We start from the raw sequence: 17,813 nt of genomic DNA on the forward strand, positions 1-17,813 counted from the left end.
TTGCCAGAGCTGCTTTAACAATCGCTGCAACGCAAATTCTTGTAGATAGAAAGCCCAGAAAGTACGTACATCAATCAATTCATCCCGCAAATACAATCCTCAGAGCCGCGGAATAAAAATGCAGCAAATCACATGCGTGAAGGCTTGAGTGCATGCAAGCGGAGGCAGGAAGCAGGAGGGACTGCAGATGAGTACAGATGTCACCCCATGGTTTGATGACGGCTGCTCCTGCTTGTTCCTCCTAGTAATTAAGCTGATTCCGTGAGCCCTGCTGGAGTGTCCAATCCCTGTTTCACCATCTCTCTCCATCTGGTCATGCATGCATGCATGGTGCATGTTAAACGAGCTCCCTGAGCTTCCCAGCCGTCCTCTGGCCCAGATACAGAAATAATCACACATCCACTGTATGTGGACATGTCCCTCTCTGAGACATGGGACTCGATTATAAATTCTGAACGGGTTATTTTTAAAAAGAACGGCCACCAGGCACCCTTAATGGGACATCTTCTCCTCTGGGGTTGTTTTGATTGTATTGCTGATGTAAAAACACCAAAAAAAAGAAATACTCTGTAATCTGAATTTTTATTATGAAAATATTACTACAATTTTGGGAAGGAATGATCAAGAAAGATCTCATTAAGATACTATTAGATGTTAGTCATATTCACAATATGGTAAAGCAAAGTACATGCTTTACACCCAAGCCAGGCCATTAGGGTCAGCAAGGTCTTTTCTGCTGTCCGTAACTCTCAGAATGAAATAGGTTTTATTATAATTTTGTCCATATGTCCAATATTTATTAAATCAATCCCAACAGTCTATTCTCTTTGATTCATAGCTTTTCTTACAGCCCTGGGTGTAAGTTCAGGTTGGAGTCTCTATCAAATTAATGGATGGTCAGAGAGCACTACTCAGAGCTCGCAACCCGCGTATGTAGCAAACTGTATAAGCTTAAATATGTTCGTGTGGATTTAATAGCTATTTTCTTTAATTTCACAATGGATGACAGAGGAGAAGAAATTGATTCGGTCACGGATATACTTCAAGACATTTACAAGATGGACTTTTCAAGAAAAAAAACATTTATACTTTTGCATTTTCTTTTCTGTCGATTTTGCACAGAAACACACAATCTTCCTTCATTTCAAATCTCTAGGAAAATGGCAATGCAGAAAAACAATGCAGAGGAAGAGGTGGGAGCTTAGTGATTAAGGCATTGGACTTTGGATCAGAAGGTCACAGGTTCGAATCCCACTACCATGCTGCCACTGCTGGGCCCTTGAGCAAAGCCCTTAACCCTCCCCTGCTCAGTTGTAAGTCGCTCTGGATAAGGGCATCTGCCATAAATGTAAATGCAGAGAAACCCAGGGTCACATTATGAGGTTGATATGCAGTTGTGGCTACAGTGAAAGGAGACGTGTTGAATTGTGTTCATTGGGTTTCTTGCTATAGTGATGACATTTGTTCTCGCTGTATGAGATTACTGTCAGTGATGCAGCGCTCTGTTCTACTGCATTTCTCTATAATACTGTTGCTTTCTAAAGATGTGGGGTCATAATGATGGTATTAAGAGGTAGAGGGATTCAGGCAGCACACCACTGAACACCTAGATGTGACATGTAAGACCCACTTCTGTTTCACACCAGTGGTTTTAAAGGTCTATTTGAAGTTCTAACTACAGTAAGCTTTTAATAAGACAAATGAAAAAATGGAAATGGAAAGTGGTGGAAAATTGATGGATTTCGAGTGACAAGAACAGAAATCTGGGTTTAGATCCCGAGGCCTTAGGAACAAGTCAGAAAAACTGAAAACACTCTGCAACCTCATGCAGATTACATTTATATAATAATCTATTGTACAGGGAGAAGAAAAGCATTCTATTTAAAGAGAGTTACACTTCTAAGTACATTTAAGTGCTCAAAAAACCTGATTGGTCACAATTATTAATGCATTTTGTATAACAGCAGCTCTGGGAGGTAATGTAAGTCTCCAGTGTCAAAAACGACGGATTTATTTTTGACAGCTTGAGTGATTGGATTAAATTCAGAAGAGAAAAACAATGAATGTCAATGATTCATTGTTAGTAAATTTCAGTGAAAATTGTAGCAATAAACTCTCTATGTTATGATGTTGTTGAAAAATTTTAAACTTTGGGCTAGCTTTGGGTTAATTTTCGAGAGGTGGTAGCATAGTAGTTGGGCTTTGGCTCTATAGGTCTTGAGTTCAAATCCCAGCTACACCAAGCTGCCACTCATGGGCCGCTGAGCAAGGCCCTTAACCATATAACTGCTCAGTTGTATGAACAAGATAAATGTAAATTGATCTAGATCAGGGTGTCTGCCATTTGCCATAAATAAGTCGATATTCTCGCCAACTAGTTGCTGCTTGTTTTCCTATAACTGCATAGCAACAGATATTATTTTTTATATTTGAATTATTTTTGACATTGGGAGATGGAATTGCATGGGGTTGCATGGCTCCAAACCATTAAGCTTTCACCTTCATTTTTGATTATGGGGTGAAGCAGTCTGATAACATCATCTCTCCTGTTCTCCATCTAATATAAGATCTTCTATTAAAAATAAAAAAATATCCAATTTGAATTCAGCTGTCCAGGGAACTTTCTTCCAGTCACACATTTTGAGTTTGTTGCATAGAAACAAAAGGAACAAGTATGCAAGTATGTCTTATAAGACAGTGGTCCCCAACCCCCCGGCCGCAGACCGGCACCGGTCCATGGGTCAATAGGTACCGTGCCACACAGAAAGAATACATAACTTACATCATTTACGTTTTATTCATTATCTGATTCTGAACAAAGTTTTATTTTTGAAAATTACCAGATTTTCTCCGTCACATCTGTCTATGACTCACTCTTGATGCATGTCATGATGCCTCGGTCACACGTCTTACCTCCATCCACTACTTACTTAAAGGGGCTGCTCCGGCCGCTAACACATAATACATTACCGCTAAATTGAAAGCCCCAAGCGAGCAAAATAAACAAAAAACAAGAGAGTGGATTCACGTTTATTATTATATTTAGAAAATACCAGTTTTTATGCCGGTCATATCATTTTATTTTGTTGTATTTATCCACCATACCTTAAAGGCAATATTGTCTGACATTAAACTGGTCCGTGAAAATATTGTCCGACATTAATCCGGTCCGTGGGCCATAAAAGTTTGGGGACTGCTGCTATAAGAGACTCTGTATTTCCAGAAATTATTTCTATATATTATATGCTTGCAGACAGACAGACAGACAGACAGACAGACAGACAGACAGACAGACAGACAGATAGATAGATAGATAGATAGATAGATAGATAGATAGATAGATAGATAGATAGATAGATAGATAGATAGATAGTAAGCAACAACCAAATGCAAAGCTATAATGTACACTGGGAATTGGCGGAAATAAACTTCCCGAGCCTGGAAATAAAGCGTTAAATTAGATTAGAGGTAAAGAATGCGCTAATCGTTCAGACGTAATCCAAACACGTAAGCAATCAAGCTAATTTCCTATTCTGAGCTGCCAGCCAAGCGGGCCAATAAGTGGCATAATCAGGACCGATTCATCAACAAAGCTCCAAATTTTATATAATATATTCTCCTGATTAACTACTTTCATACTCACTTTAAACTCAGCCGAACCTATAAGGGTCTCTGTACATTGCATTTATTCATTTTTCTGGATTAGAAAATGGGAAATAAATGATGAAATAAAGATGTTTAAATCTATTTTTGATCAAAATGTAAAATATATACATATACATTATACATTTTATTTTTTTACATCAAATTTTTGGATTTTAAGTGATTTGTGGGAATCCTGAACAACCTGGTTGTAAAAGAACTATCAATTAACATATAAACCAATTAGTGGCTTCATCCAACATTTTGGCTTTGCTCCGAAAAGGTCATATGGATCACTACATGCTTTTTTCACGCTTTTTTCACTACAGGAACCACATGTCAACTTCTTACAATGTTAATTGTATCCAATGTATCAAATGTAATTGTATTATATCTTTCATCATTTGCATAAATGGCTACAGAAATTCGAAGCCAAGAAGATGCCACTAAAGGCCTTATAATGTGATCGGGTTTCATTACAGTGAAATCGAACCACTCAAAGTGGACAATCGTTTATAAAAAAGAAGTGAATTTTTCTACTCGCTAGGCACTGAATCGTCAGCTGTGTGGAGGTGATCTAGGGGCCGTGCTGGCTCACTCCCCAGTCAGAATAATTTGATTCATTAACGAGAAAAAAAAAAAGAAAAAGAAAAAAGAAACCCGTCGTAATTGCGGCTCATCTCGAGCAGAGCAAATATTCAATTAATGGCGACAATTTAATAACTGCGATTCCTTTGACGTGCTGCACATAACCTTGATGCATGTCTTCTCCTGATTAATTAGTAATTCGATAATGAGGTCATTTTCATTCGCTTTAATTATCCATTAGTCCCAAATGGAGTGTGGAGGAAAACACTGGGGAGAATTTTCATCCTTTTTTCCCCCAGATTCCTGCCATTGTAATGGAAGGTTGAGTACAAATTGTGAAATAAAAGCTTTTTGTTTTGCAGCTGGTCTTGCCAAGCCCTGAATAATTATTACCACGGGATGGTAATTAATGTGACAGTACTTGATAAATTGCTGGACAAAAGCACAGCAATACGGAGTACAGTTTGTCTCACTTATACTAAATAACTGAGTGTGTTAAACAAGGCTATGCTGAGGTACTTTCTCTCTCCTACGGTACTGTTACTCACCTTCAAACATGCTTGAGATATTGAAGTAAAGGGAAAATTTCATGCTATAAAACTTTGTGCCTTCTGTAAAGAAACTTTGAAATAAATGACAATAGCTTAAACCAGCTTAATTTAGCATTAAACAAGAATATGCTAATCAAGTCAAGTTTATCTCTATTGCGCTTTTTACAACAGACATTGTCTCAAAGCAGCTTTACAGAATTTAACAGTTAAGGAGAATGGTGTGTATGTGCAGCCATGGCGACTGTGGCAAAGAAACACTCCCTTAGATGTTATGAGGAAGAAACCTTGAGAGGAACCAGACTCAAAAGGGGAACCCATCCTCATTTGGGCGACATCAAGAGTGTGATTATAGTCTATAAACAATACAGAACACTGGAGGTGAGAACTAACATGAGCACTGGAATGTAAGGTTATGACAGTCTTACAGTCTTTTACAGTCATTTGAGTTTATTGAACCAGAAGCTACTGAGCAACTCATAGAATAGCGCAACATTCGCCATCATCACAGATCCAACACCAGCTTCTTCATGCCAGAGACTTTAAACACTCAAAGAGATCCAATGTCCAAACTCTATTATCTAGCATTACTTACTGTAGTAAATATAATCAAACTTACTGTTAAACTGGGTATGCTATCAGAAAAGAGAGGACATTTTGTCTGGGTGCTTTAAAAGTAAAAGAGGGAATCTCTGAGACATATGTTAATGATCAAAGTGCAATACGTGAGATTTTTAGATTAGAACTAGCGCTTGCTAACTTGCTATAGTTGACTGGTGCCATTGCTGTTTGTAGGAAATGCTGAGTGACTGCAGTAAAGCCGTTTTGCTCCTTTCTCACCCACGACTGAAAGTGTCTCTTTATTTTGGTAAATTTGCATTTTTATGTCAAGTGATAACAAAGATCATTTGTTTAATTAAAATAACTGGCTACTACTTTTCCATTTGACATTAGAATTTAATAGTATTTACATGATGACTAACTAAACTAAAGCAATATAACAGATCTAAGTCTAAATACCTGGGAAAATAATTTACTTTATTTAAGTTTTTTTTTCTACACAATTTGATCTGCGAGAAAGAGGTTGGTGAATGGTGAGTTTGAATCCTTTAGTCCAGCGGTCCCCAACCCTTTTTGCACCACGGACCGTATTAATGTCGGACAATATTTTCATGGACCGGCCTTTAGGGTGTGGCGGATAAATACAACAAAATAAAATGATCCGACCGGCATTTAAACTGGTAATTTCGAAATATGATAATAAACATGTGTGTTTTTTGCTCATTTTGCTCACTTGGGTGTTTGAATTTAGCAGTAATGTATTATGTGTTAGCGGCCGGAGCAGCCACTTTAAGAAGGTAGCGGATGGAGGTAAGACATGTGACCGAGGCATCATGACATGCATCAAGAGTGAGTCATAGACAGATGTGGCCTAGAGAATCCGGTCATTTTCCAAAATAAAACATCGCATAGAATCATATGATAAATAAAACAGAAATAATGTGGTATGTATTCTTTTTCTGCAGCCTGGTACCAATTGACCTGGGTGTTTGGGACCACTGCGTTAGTCCATATAGTGTATGTTTTAAAGTCAAGAGGTTAGCTACTCAATTCTGTTTCCTGTACATAATCTATGGAGATGGTCTGATGTATTATGGTTTCTGCGATGCTTTGCTTATTCACGTCCAGTAGAAACTAAATGAATCACTCTTTAAAACTACTTGTTCTCCTGAGTCACGTTAAAGACTCGTTCCAAATGAACAAATCGTTCATGACCAATCCATTACTCCGAGAAAATAAGCTGAACAGTATATTGAAACAGGGATATAATAATACAAAATGCCATGATGATGATATCTGGAATGTCTCGCAATAATAATAATACTGTGAGTCAGTAAGGCATTAAGTTGTACAACTGACTATATAACAAAAAAGTGACTTGAAATATTAGGATATAGTGATATATTTATGAATAATGAATATTATATAATATTTACACCATATTTAAATAATATTAATACACATATTAAATAATCAAAATATTTGAGTAATCCCATGAAGAAATTGCTGAATTGGTTGATGAGGATTCTGATTAATAATAAGAATAACTATAAATAAATACAAATAATTTAATACTAAAAAAATATATAAATGATATAATATAATAATACTGTATTAATTATATCATAGGGCTCTGTTAATAGACATTTTTACATTTAGAGAATTTTCATTTATTCATTGTATTTTCCTGTATTATGATGAGATACTGCAGGAAAATGACGAAATGCAGCATTTAAATCATGAGATACACCAGAATGCTTTGGTTTCTTTAAATGTTGAAATGATGCCACACAATAACCAATTACACTTTTCAAATCATGACATAATAAATCCTTTGGACAGTAAATATATAGTTATTTACTGTCGTTATATAACTATATATTAATCAGAATGACATACGAATTTGAGATTTCGAGAAAACAACAGTAATTGTGTAATTGATGAAAATTAGATATTATGGTTGCTATTTTTCTTAAAATGGTGAGATAATTAGAAATCTTACTGTTCTGCCCATCAACAAATGCATCCTAGTCCCAGAAGGAGACAAAGATTTCAAATGAACGCCATGTGATGTGTAACTGAATGCGCTTTGCTGTTGTGTTTTCTTGGTCTTGTTAAGATAATGTTCATGAACAGCACTTATTCGAGTCAGGCAGCGTTCCACAAGGTGGACTATGTTACACTGCTTAAAAACCGAACCTTTGTGATCACTCCTACTAGTGCCTTCAATCACACACACCTGAGATATGGTTGGCTCTGACCTATTGTTATTGTGTTTAAGGTGATCCCTGATGAATAGCCAAAAGTACTGCGATATCTGACTTTTCCAGCCGAATGTGTTTTTATTTTTAAATTGTTGCCACAAAGTTGAAGGCACACAATTATACAGGACTTCTTTGGATGTGCTAGCATGACATTTTCTCTTTATTCGAACTAGAAGAACCAACCCTGCTCTAGCATGCCCCTGTGGACAAAGCCACCTTCATGAAAATATACTGTAGATGGGTTCTTGTGGAAGATCTTCTTCTGTAGAGCTCTGACCTCAACCTTACTAAACACATTTGGGATCACTGCGAACGCAAACTGCACCCCAGGCCTCCAAACCTTTGTGACTGAATGATCATAAATCTCCACAAAATCTTTCAGAACATCTTTCCAAAAGAGCGAGAGTTATTATAACAGGAGTAAATATAGATTGAGGTGTTTGAAAAGTGAATACCAATCTTATGGTCAGGTGTCCATATAGTGTACATACTAAAGAGAGTATTTTGTATATCAAGGCGCCAAAAGCTCAGCAATTTAGGTTCCATGCTTAGATATATAAATATGAATTCCTGCATTGTCAAGAAGCAGCTGCTCCGGCCTTGAACTCAACTCTATGCTCGGATCGGAATTCGGCTCGCTCGGATAAATGGCCTGCCTAGTGAATAAATCAAAATCTGTTCTTATGAAAAAGCTTGCTAGTTCACTGCATCTTCATTTTTCTCGCAAGACTCTCTCAATGCCATCATCCTGGAGAAAGGGACGAGCAAAGAATCTAATCTCAGGCTGTTTTAGGGCTGTCGATAAAGTTTTATTAAAGGATCCGTACACATTTTATTCCTTAGTTTTTCAGTTATATTCATATTTAGAGCTTATTATCTTATTATTAACTTATAATTAACAATTATCTCATTCATACTACTGAGAAGGTGATTCTAAGGGCCTTGCTCAGGGGCCCTGCAGGATTTCATCTCATGGTCTAATGATCAAGTCTAATATCTTAACCACTGAGCTACAGTACCCCTCCCCCATTTGATTCTATTCAAGACCATAAGAAGAACCTTTCTCAAAAATCTGGAGCATTGTACATTTTATTTAGTGATGATATAAACTCCTTATGATGAGTTTGTACGGTGTTTAAACAGATCAGTAACAGTAACACCTCGGAAAAAGTGTTTCGGCATTAAAATAAAACAGATGCATGAACAGTCTCATGTTAGCTCATGAACAGTGCCTTTTCTAATTTGAAACCTAAATCATAGGTCCTAAAGTAGTTATACGTCTTTGTGTTTTCTTTAATCTTTATACAGTACAGCATTAAAAAAAAAAAATGTTTCGGTGCTCGTCACGAGTTACGGAACGGATTACCGAAGCATTACTAAATATTTAATAGCCTAAGAGACAAAAAACATTATTCCAATATGCTGTGACTTAAACAGTTAAACATTTCAACTGTCACTGAAACTACAGACACTGATGGTAGACGTAGACACTTCCCTTTTCTGGTGAAAGAACGTGTGCAGGTCTCAGTGCTCAGTGCTTGCTGAGATGAATTGCTCTTCAGTGCTGTGGTTTCCGTTTGTGAATATCTTTCTGTATATATAAATATGATATAAAGAACAATGGTTGCATCATTTTAGCAGCTCTCAATAAATAGGAGATCTAACAGACCAAGTGAACAACCAGTTTTTAAAGTTGACGTGTTCAAAACAGAAAAATGGGCAAGCGCAATGATCTGAGCAACCTGAGTGACAAATTGTGATCGCTAGAAAACTGGGTAAGGCCATCTCCAAAACCTCAGGTCTAGTGGGTTGCTTGTGGTTTAGTACCCACCAAAAGTGGTCCATGGAAGGACCTGGTCTGATAGTTCGCATTTTCTGTTACATCTGGTGGACGACCAGGTGTGTGTATGTTGATCAATTTGAGAATAAATAGCGCAATGATGCATCATGGGAGCAGGGTGAGCTGTCATGCTCTGTGTGATTTTCTGTTGGGAGTTATTGGTCCTGATATTCATATGAATTTTATATTAACACGTACCACCTTAATGAACATTCCTGCAGATCCCCTGCACTTACGATACACCCCTGACCTTGTTCCGCAGGAAATCTCTTCTGCACTTCCACACTGGAACAACTTGTTCAGGAATATCTTAAGAAACATGACAAAACTTCAAGGTGTTGACTCAACCCCAGAATCTCAATCATATTGAGCAACTGTGAAACTTTTTCGAAAAACAAGACTGATCTATGGAGGTCCGACTCATGGTCTTCAGGAATATTGATACCAGATACCACAGCACACCTTCAGAGATCATAAGGAGTCCAGACGTTGATGGGTCAAAGCCGAAAGAGACCTACCCAATATTAGGCAGGTTAATTTGTAATATTACAGCTGATTAACTTATATAGACACAGCAGTATAATGAAAAGTCACAGATTGTTGATTACGGGCATATGGTTAGTGTTTTATGAGGAATTATTAAATCTTACAATGAATCATTGCCAACTTACAAAAGAGTTATGGGTGTTTCTCTCAAAGAATCTGTTACTGATTAATACCGAGTGAACAAGACGGGTATAAAAAAACGTGCTTACAATAAAGACATAATAAAAAAATATGCCTCTTTAATAGAAGTTAATTTTTTTTTTGCCCCGTGAACCTAATAAACATAACCGTACGACTTAACGAGGACAGATGAAAGTTAATATGCCGTAACACAAACATTCTGCGGGAAAGTCTTTGACTTGTTTTATAATAATATCCGGCAATATAGTCAAACGTTATAATGGCAGATTTAAACGGATTTAGAGGCAGCCGTAATAACTGCGTAGTTACGATGACGAGACTCCAGTCTCGCTCCATTTTTTACAAAATCAACCGATATTGTTTTTTGAACCAAAGACTTAATTAAATAAAAATGAAGATGGCAATAAAGGTGTATATTAAGCGGATAAATCTAGAGGTGCAGCTGAAAGTAAAAGCATCAGCTCTGGACAAAAAAAAAGCAAGCACTGGAATAAAAACAGAGAAACACAAAATCTAATAACAAATTAAAATGCACTTAATGATAAAAATGCCCCAAAATAAACGTATCTGAGATGCGAAGAAAGAAGTCATTGCAGGTGCTGAAAGACACTCGAGAACCCTATAGAGCAGGGGTCTACAAGCATCTTTTTTTCATTTCACAGCTGAGTCGAATTTTTTTCACATTCATTGCTATCAAAATCAAAGCATTTATTTTCTTATGCATATGGTTGGTGGGTGAATCTAACAAATAATTAGCTATGTTGATAACTAGAGGTCAGTTGCTGACAACCGAATAATCAACAATTTTTTTTTTTATGTATATTAGATAAAAAAAAGAAAAATAATAACTCTTCTAAAATAGTACTGAACTTTATAAAAAAACTTAATCATGAAAATGTGATAGAAATAATTCCAAATATATTAATGAATGAATAATGAAATGATTAATTAATAATACATAAAAATTATAGCACTCTCCATGCAGAAACTCTCCGTCTCACGTGCAAAAACAAACAGTGCGTGGTGTCAATGATTTGCCTCTAGAGGCCGCTCTCGTAAATGACAGCGGACCGGAAGCCGGAAAAACTATCGGTATCGATTTTTTGCTGATAGCCGACGGTTTCAATGATCGACTACCTTTGCATCAATCTCTATTAATAACTGAGCGACATTTTAGCTTGAAAGCCGAACTTTATTAATAAATACAGGTATGATATGAGAAAAAAAGAAATAAAAAATTTGATTTTTCAAATTGATCACAAGCATTGTTCAGAGGGCCGTTCCAAATGTGGGGACGTGGGCTATAGTTTGGCGACTCCTGCTGTAGAGGTTTTTTTTTTTTTACTTAAAATGACACCAAGCTTGAGATTACAGAAGCGTTATGTAATAGTACCTCAGATCTACTATATAGTGACAAATAACCTGAAATGAAGCAGAAACATCGTGTATTATATACAGATGCATTTACATACAGCAAAAATTTATTTTCGAGTAAGGGTCATCACCGAACCCTTGAAAAATACTGTAATAATGTGACCCATAAGCAAAGAAAGCAAAAATAAAAAAAAACAAGTGGTCGTAGTTCAGTTTTTTAAACGTAACCCGTTCTGTAGCAGGCTGCATTTATGTAAATGGTTTAGCTTAAGGCAACTCATCAGTCCAGAGACTAGCAAGAGAGAGCGAGCTAGAGAGGTCATAATGTGAAGGTTTGATAGAAACTTTGTGTAAAAAATTTTTGTGTGTGTAAAAAATGTGTGTATGTGAAATAGATATGTCGAGGTATATGTTTTAGAGCAGCTTCCTATAAATTTCATATTTGATCTGTAACTAATCTACACCACTGCAAACATAGTGCATTATGAGCAGCATTATAACCCACAGTAACACTTTCTATCAATAATAATATATCAATATATGACTTATGAACTCATTAATCTAAATACTAATGCATTTCAGTTTTATGACAGTGGTTATAATGCATGTTCATTACATGTTTATAACCACTCCAGGTTGCGCCACTTTGTTCAGTCCTAGACATGACATATTCAGGTTCACTTTCTCTGATTAATAAGCCATGCATACATTCCCAATAACATATTAGGAATGTATGCATGGCTTATTAATCAGAGAAAGTGAACCTGGGTATTAAGGTGATCACAAGATATCACATTCTTGTTACACCCCCATCCCCACCCACAAAATGTGAATTGCAAAATCACTGCAACATAGACATGTGCCCTATTAAACACTCAGCTCATTTGGAAGAATTGCTTTCGGAGTATTAAAGTGATGTCACATGACCGTAAATTACACCCAGCCATCACCACCCCCTCCCCCCATCCACATGGCGAATCACAAATTACTGCAACAAAGGCATGTGTTCTATCAAAACACATTTAGAGGAATTGCTTTTTGGGTATGTAGCCTGAGTAGTACATAAATAATAAAGCAAAGTGTATAATGGCTTATGTATTTATCATGACATAATATTGATATTTCCATTGTTCATGATATCAAAATACCGTGTCATCACGAATAAGTGCAGTCAATACATTTCCGGCAAATTCCTTTAGGCATAGGATTCATGTGGTCATATTAAACAGGTTGGGCTTACCTTCCTGCCCCCAGTGTTCAGCCTCAGTGGTGTCAGGAAAGGATCGAATATCATATGGCTAGTCTCGATGTTGACTGGAGATTGTCTTTTTCCCACTGAGCACAGGTTCCACGCTGAATTCACAAGACCCCAGAAAGATGGAACTAAGAACAAAGAGAAGAAGCTCTTAGCTTTAGATTTGTAAAGGAATGTGTGCCTATTAAACATACATAACGCTTTTTTACAATGGCAGTAGACATACATTGACATTTAAGATTTCTTCCCACTTTCATATGGAGTTTTCTTTTGAATTTTACTATTATGAGCTGCTTATGAGATCACTATGAATGTTTAGTTGATAGTGATCTCATAAGCAGCACATAATTGTTCACATTAATCTCATAAGAAGTTCATAATCATTCACATTGATTTTATAAGAAGCTTATAATCATTCACATTATTGTCATCTCCTAATTGTTCATACTAATCTCATAAGCATCTAATAAATGTTAATAATGATTTCACAAGCAGCTCATAATCATTCACACTGACATCATTAGCAGCTTACAATCATTTATAATGATTTCACAGGCAGCTCATAAACGTTCATACTGATTTCATAAGCAGCTCGATATTAGTTCATAATTGTTCGTGACCAATCTCATAAACAGCTTATAATCGTTCACACTGACCTCATAAGTAGCTCATAATCGTCAATGCTGAGCTAATAAACAGCTCATAATCGTTCATACTGATCTCATAAGCAGCTTATAATCATTCGTATCTGATCTCATAAGCTGTTTATAATTATTTGTAACTGATCTTATAAGCAGCTTATAATCGTTCATACTGATTTAATAAGCAGCATATAATCATTCATACTGATCTCATAAACAGCTCATAATCATGTATACTGATCTCATTAGCATCTTATAATCATTTGTTACTGATCTCATAAGCAGCTCATAATTGTTCACACTGATCTCAGATGCAGCTCATAATCATTCATAATAAGCATATAAAAGCTTTTCTACTTCATAATGCTTTCATAAAAATAATAACATCTAAACTCTATAACTAACATCATTTCTCCTGAACATTTTGCAAATGGCTATTTCAGCACCATGCTCATCCATCCGACCTCCAAATCCACATTCTTAGCTCAAAGATCCAAGATCACAGCTTCCAGAAAAGTAATTCCTACAACGGGACAAATCCAATCTGCGCAAGTCATTTGCAGCAGCGTAAGCAGAAGATTAATTACACAATTCACTAATGTTTAGGCCACTACGATCGGATCAGCACTTTGGCTCTCGTGGGACGGGATGCGGCACTCCGAACGAGTCCGGAGTGTTCATAAATCACGGCGATGAATGTCTGGAGGAGCAGGTGGACTAGACGTTGGAGTTAATTCAAGGCTCACATTTTTCCACTGTAGGCACCACCTGCTGTGATCTGGCATGTACAGGCTCAAAAAACGATCGTCCTGCAAGTGAGTAAAGAGCTTGACAAAGCTTTCTCTCACACACACACACACACACACATATATATATATATATATATATATATATATATATATATATATATACACACATACAGCTGGTTGTGTAACTAAACTTGTTCAGATCCTAAAGTGGTCTGAAGGCTTTGAAGTGAAAGTACACTTGAATATGAGTGCGGGGAAAATTGCGGCCCTCAGTCAAGCTAAGTTGATTCTGATTAATAAAAGCCTTTTCGGACGGCGAAGCCTGCCATCAGAGAACGACTTCTTCCAGCTGCCGCTCCACTCTACCTTGCTGTCAAACAACAAATTGCGGTATTGGCCAAAAAAAAAAAAAAGGGGAGGGAGAAAAAAAGGAGACACCAGGGAGGCGTTGAGTCATCTCTTGTTTAAGGCACTATTGAATGGGCCTGGCGACATCCCGCTGCAGATGGGAAATCAGCAAGCAGCAAACAGGACTATATCATTCAGTGAAACGACAGGAAATCTATCGCTAGAATGGGAATTTGCAGTGTACGGAATCGATCCATTAGACACGGACCGTTTGTCAGAAATGTACACATAGTTATTACCCATTTATATCTCTCTGCCAAGGATGGCACCATTCTTCACCCCGAGCAACAATCAGTGTGGCTAAAGGCCAGACGGAATCCTTAGACTAAATCCGGGTGTGAATTATCAACACGCCGTTTCATTTAATGACCGACGCATCAACATTCAGCTTTCAAACGCTCAAACATAGCGATACTGCCTATGTGCTGTTACTGTGGCCTCAAGGTTTTCATTCGTGATCAAGCAGTAGATCATAAAAACATACCAGGAGCCAGTGTATGAGAAAAAAAAACGATGATGGGAAAGATATCTCGGGTTTTATTGAGTGCTTAAAATAAAAAATCTCCCTGTAGTGACTAGAATAGAATAGAATAGAATAGAATAGAATAGAATAGAATAGAATAGAATAGAATAGAAATTTTTATTGTCATTGCACAGGAAACAACGAGTCCTTAATTGAGTCCTAAAGGTGCATATTAAATATATATATATATATATATATATATATATATATATATATAAAATACGTGTTAATAATATAAACATTAGTGATCCATTTAAATATGAAGGTATTGCACATTTGAAATATTTAGGTATTTGTATACAGATTGTGGAAATTTCACTGATTGTGTTTCTTGGTGTTCAACTCTCTAATGACTCTGAGGTAAAATCTCTGAGGTAAAATCTGTTCTTAAATCCATTTGTATGTAATATGATGGGTCTGAAGCATCTACACAAGGGTAAAAGGTCAAACAGATGGTGTCCAGGGTGGGTCTTTCAGGATGTTGTTTGCTCTGCTGTAGCAGCGAGAACTGAATAGTTCTTCTAGGGGGGGCTAATAAGCAGGCGATAATTTTTTTGGGAGGTGTTGATAATCCTCTGAAGGGCTTTCCTGTCTGCTGAGGAGCAACTGGCATATCATACAGTGATACAGCCCGTCAGAAGGTTATTATAACAATAAATGGGGACTAAAAGTGGAATGAGATGTTTAAAAAGATGCGCCAATCTTATATAGTGCATGTGTCCATAGCATGTGTCCTTTTTTTACACAAATCTCTTCCATGGAGATGCAGTTAATGAAAATTGAAAAATGATTATAGTGTTATAACCCTGTCATAAGACGTAATAGTGTCGGAAATCTTGTAGACAAGAACATAAAGGCAAATTTGACTTTACAGTACTTCATATAAATACATACAAATCCCAAATCTGGATAAAAGCAGTCAGAAAACAATGCACCAAATGCGGATTTACTGCTCGACGATTCATTTAAAGATTGTCAATAAGTTCAAATAACAAATCAATGACTATGATTGGTCAACTTAAAGCACATCTGTACCATACGGATCACCTGGACTCCTCACTCAAAGGAATCCAGACTTTCCACAAACCTACAATACGACACAATACCAATTAGCTAATTTCTCATTCCTGTTCCAAGACCTGCCTCTCAGGGCTTCTCATCGCCTTTAAGTTCAGTCCACAGTAGGGTTTGTATTACAGCTGTGATTTGAAGAAATGTTAGAAACGGGTCTGAGAGGACGCACTCGCCCCAATTATCCTCCCCGTTAATTACTTCCACTTCTCTCTTACCGTAAATCATAAACCCTCTGCCCCGAGATGCTATCGAGTGTGCAAGCCGAGCTACCCACTTACCATTTAAATGAGAAGTGTCTGGGAAATAAATGTTCCTTTATTTTTAAGTCTAGGAGTAAAATATCTATAATAAATAATGCACTAAATAGATTTTTACACACAGACAGCACAGCTTTATAACGATCCAAAAACAAAATTAAATAAATAATAAATAAATAAATAAATAAACACTACTTTTAAGCTCCAATGCAATTAAATAAATAAAATAAATAAATTCCTTCTGCATCCTGAAATCAAAATGCCTACCAGACCAAGTACCAGGAAATAACATCTTAATGATAATAAATGTATCAAGCCGTAAATTAAAATGTCATCCTGTAAATCGAGACAGTGTGTGTGTGTGTGTGTGTGTGTGTGTGTGTGTGTGTGTGTGTGTGTGTGCTCAGAGCCAGTTCTATAAGACATATAAAAGTTTATTTGTTTATCCTGTATAAAGCCAAATGAGGAAATTGGAAGAGCTGTCTATCAGGTGCCAGACAGATATAATAAGAAGATAAAACTTCTATATACATCCAGCTGGATACAAGAATATACTGTTCTGAAGCAATATCTGGTCACAGTGTTGCTTCAGTTGGTCTTTCGTATAAAAGTTCCACAGTGCTGGTAATGTCGTCCTCGTGTTCCTTTAATAGGAGCACTTAATCAGAGCTCACTTTATCAGCGGTAGCATTAGAGCTAACAGGAGTACCTGTCCCCTGTGAGGATTACTGATCAGGACGGCAATCCATCACTGAGTCTACCTGGGAAAGTAAATACAGTTTCAGGTAAAAATGCATGCAAGTGTGGTGAAGCGAAGAAGATAATGGCAAAGAAACCAAACTGACTGAGTGCAAAGCAAAACATTTCACAGAGAGAAATGTGTGTGTGTGTGTGTATATACCGTGGCGATCAAAATTAGAGAACAATTGATAAACAATTGAACAATTCTGAAATAATGTCATCTTCACTGCTCAACAGTTGAAGGAGTTTTTGTCCTGTCTATACCATGCTACCAGAACACCTTTTCCATAAAATAACTAAGGCATTTAAAAAAAAAACATTATTTTGCAGAAAACACACTGATCAAAATTAGAGAACAACAATGACTGTAGCATGGAAAAAGATTACAACAAAATGTTCTGAAGGTTACAACAGTCAGCAATTAGTAGGAAGTGTACAGGCCTCTGCTCTGAATGACTTCAGCACCTCTGCAGCCACAGGACAGCACTCGTCTCTCACACTGCTCTGGTGTGATTTTGGTCCACTCTTCTTCCAGTCTCCTCCACAGTTCGGTGACTGTAGTGGGTTTTCCTGGCCATAACTTTGTCGCCAAGGATTTTCCAGAGGTTCTCTATTGGGTTGAGATCAGGACTCTGGGCAGGCCATGTCATTATTTCAATGT

At 36.9% G+C, this 17,813-nt stretch overlaps 1 protein-coding gene across 1 annotated transcript in view; it reads right to left on the reverse strand.

Moving 5' to 3' along the window:
* The window catches only part of ca10a (carbonic anhydrase Xa), a 237,687-nt gene that overhangs the window by 125,128 nt on the left and 94,746 nt on the right, over nt 1-17,813 (reverse strand). Inside the window, exon 3 of the mRNA XM_046852909.1 lies at nt 12,745-12,887. Within this exon, the coding sequence (XP_046708865.1) occupies nt 12,745-12,887 (143 nt within the window). The remainder of the gene's footprint in view (nt 1-12,744; nt 12,888-17,813) is intronic.

Source organism: Silurus meridionalis, chromosome 7 (genome assembly GCF_014805685.1).
Source record: "Silurus meridionalis isolate SWU-2019-XX chromosome 7, ASM1480568v1, whole genome shotgun sequence".
Lineage (NCBI taxonomy): Eukaryota > Metazoa > Chordata > Actinopteri > Siluriformes > Siluridae > Silurus > Silurus meridionalis.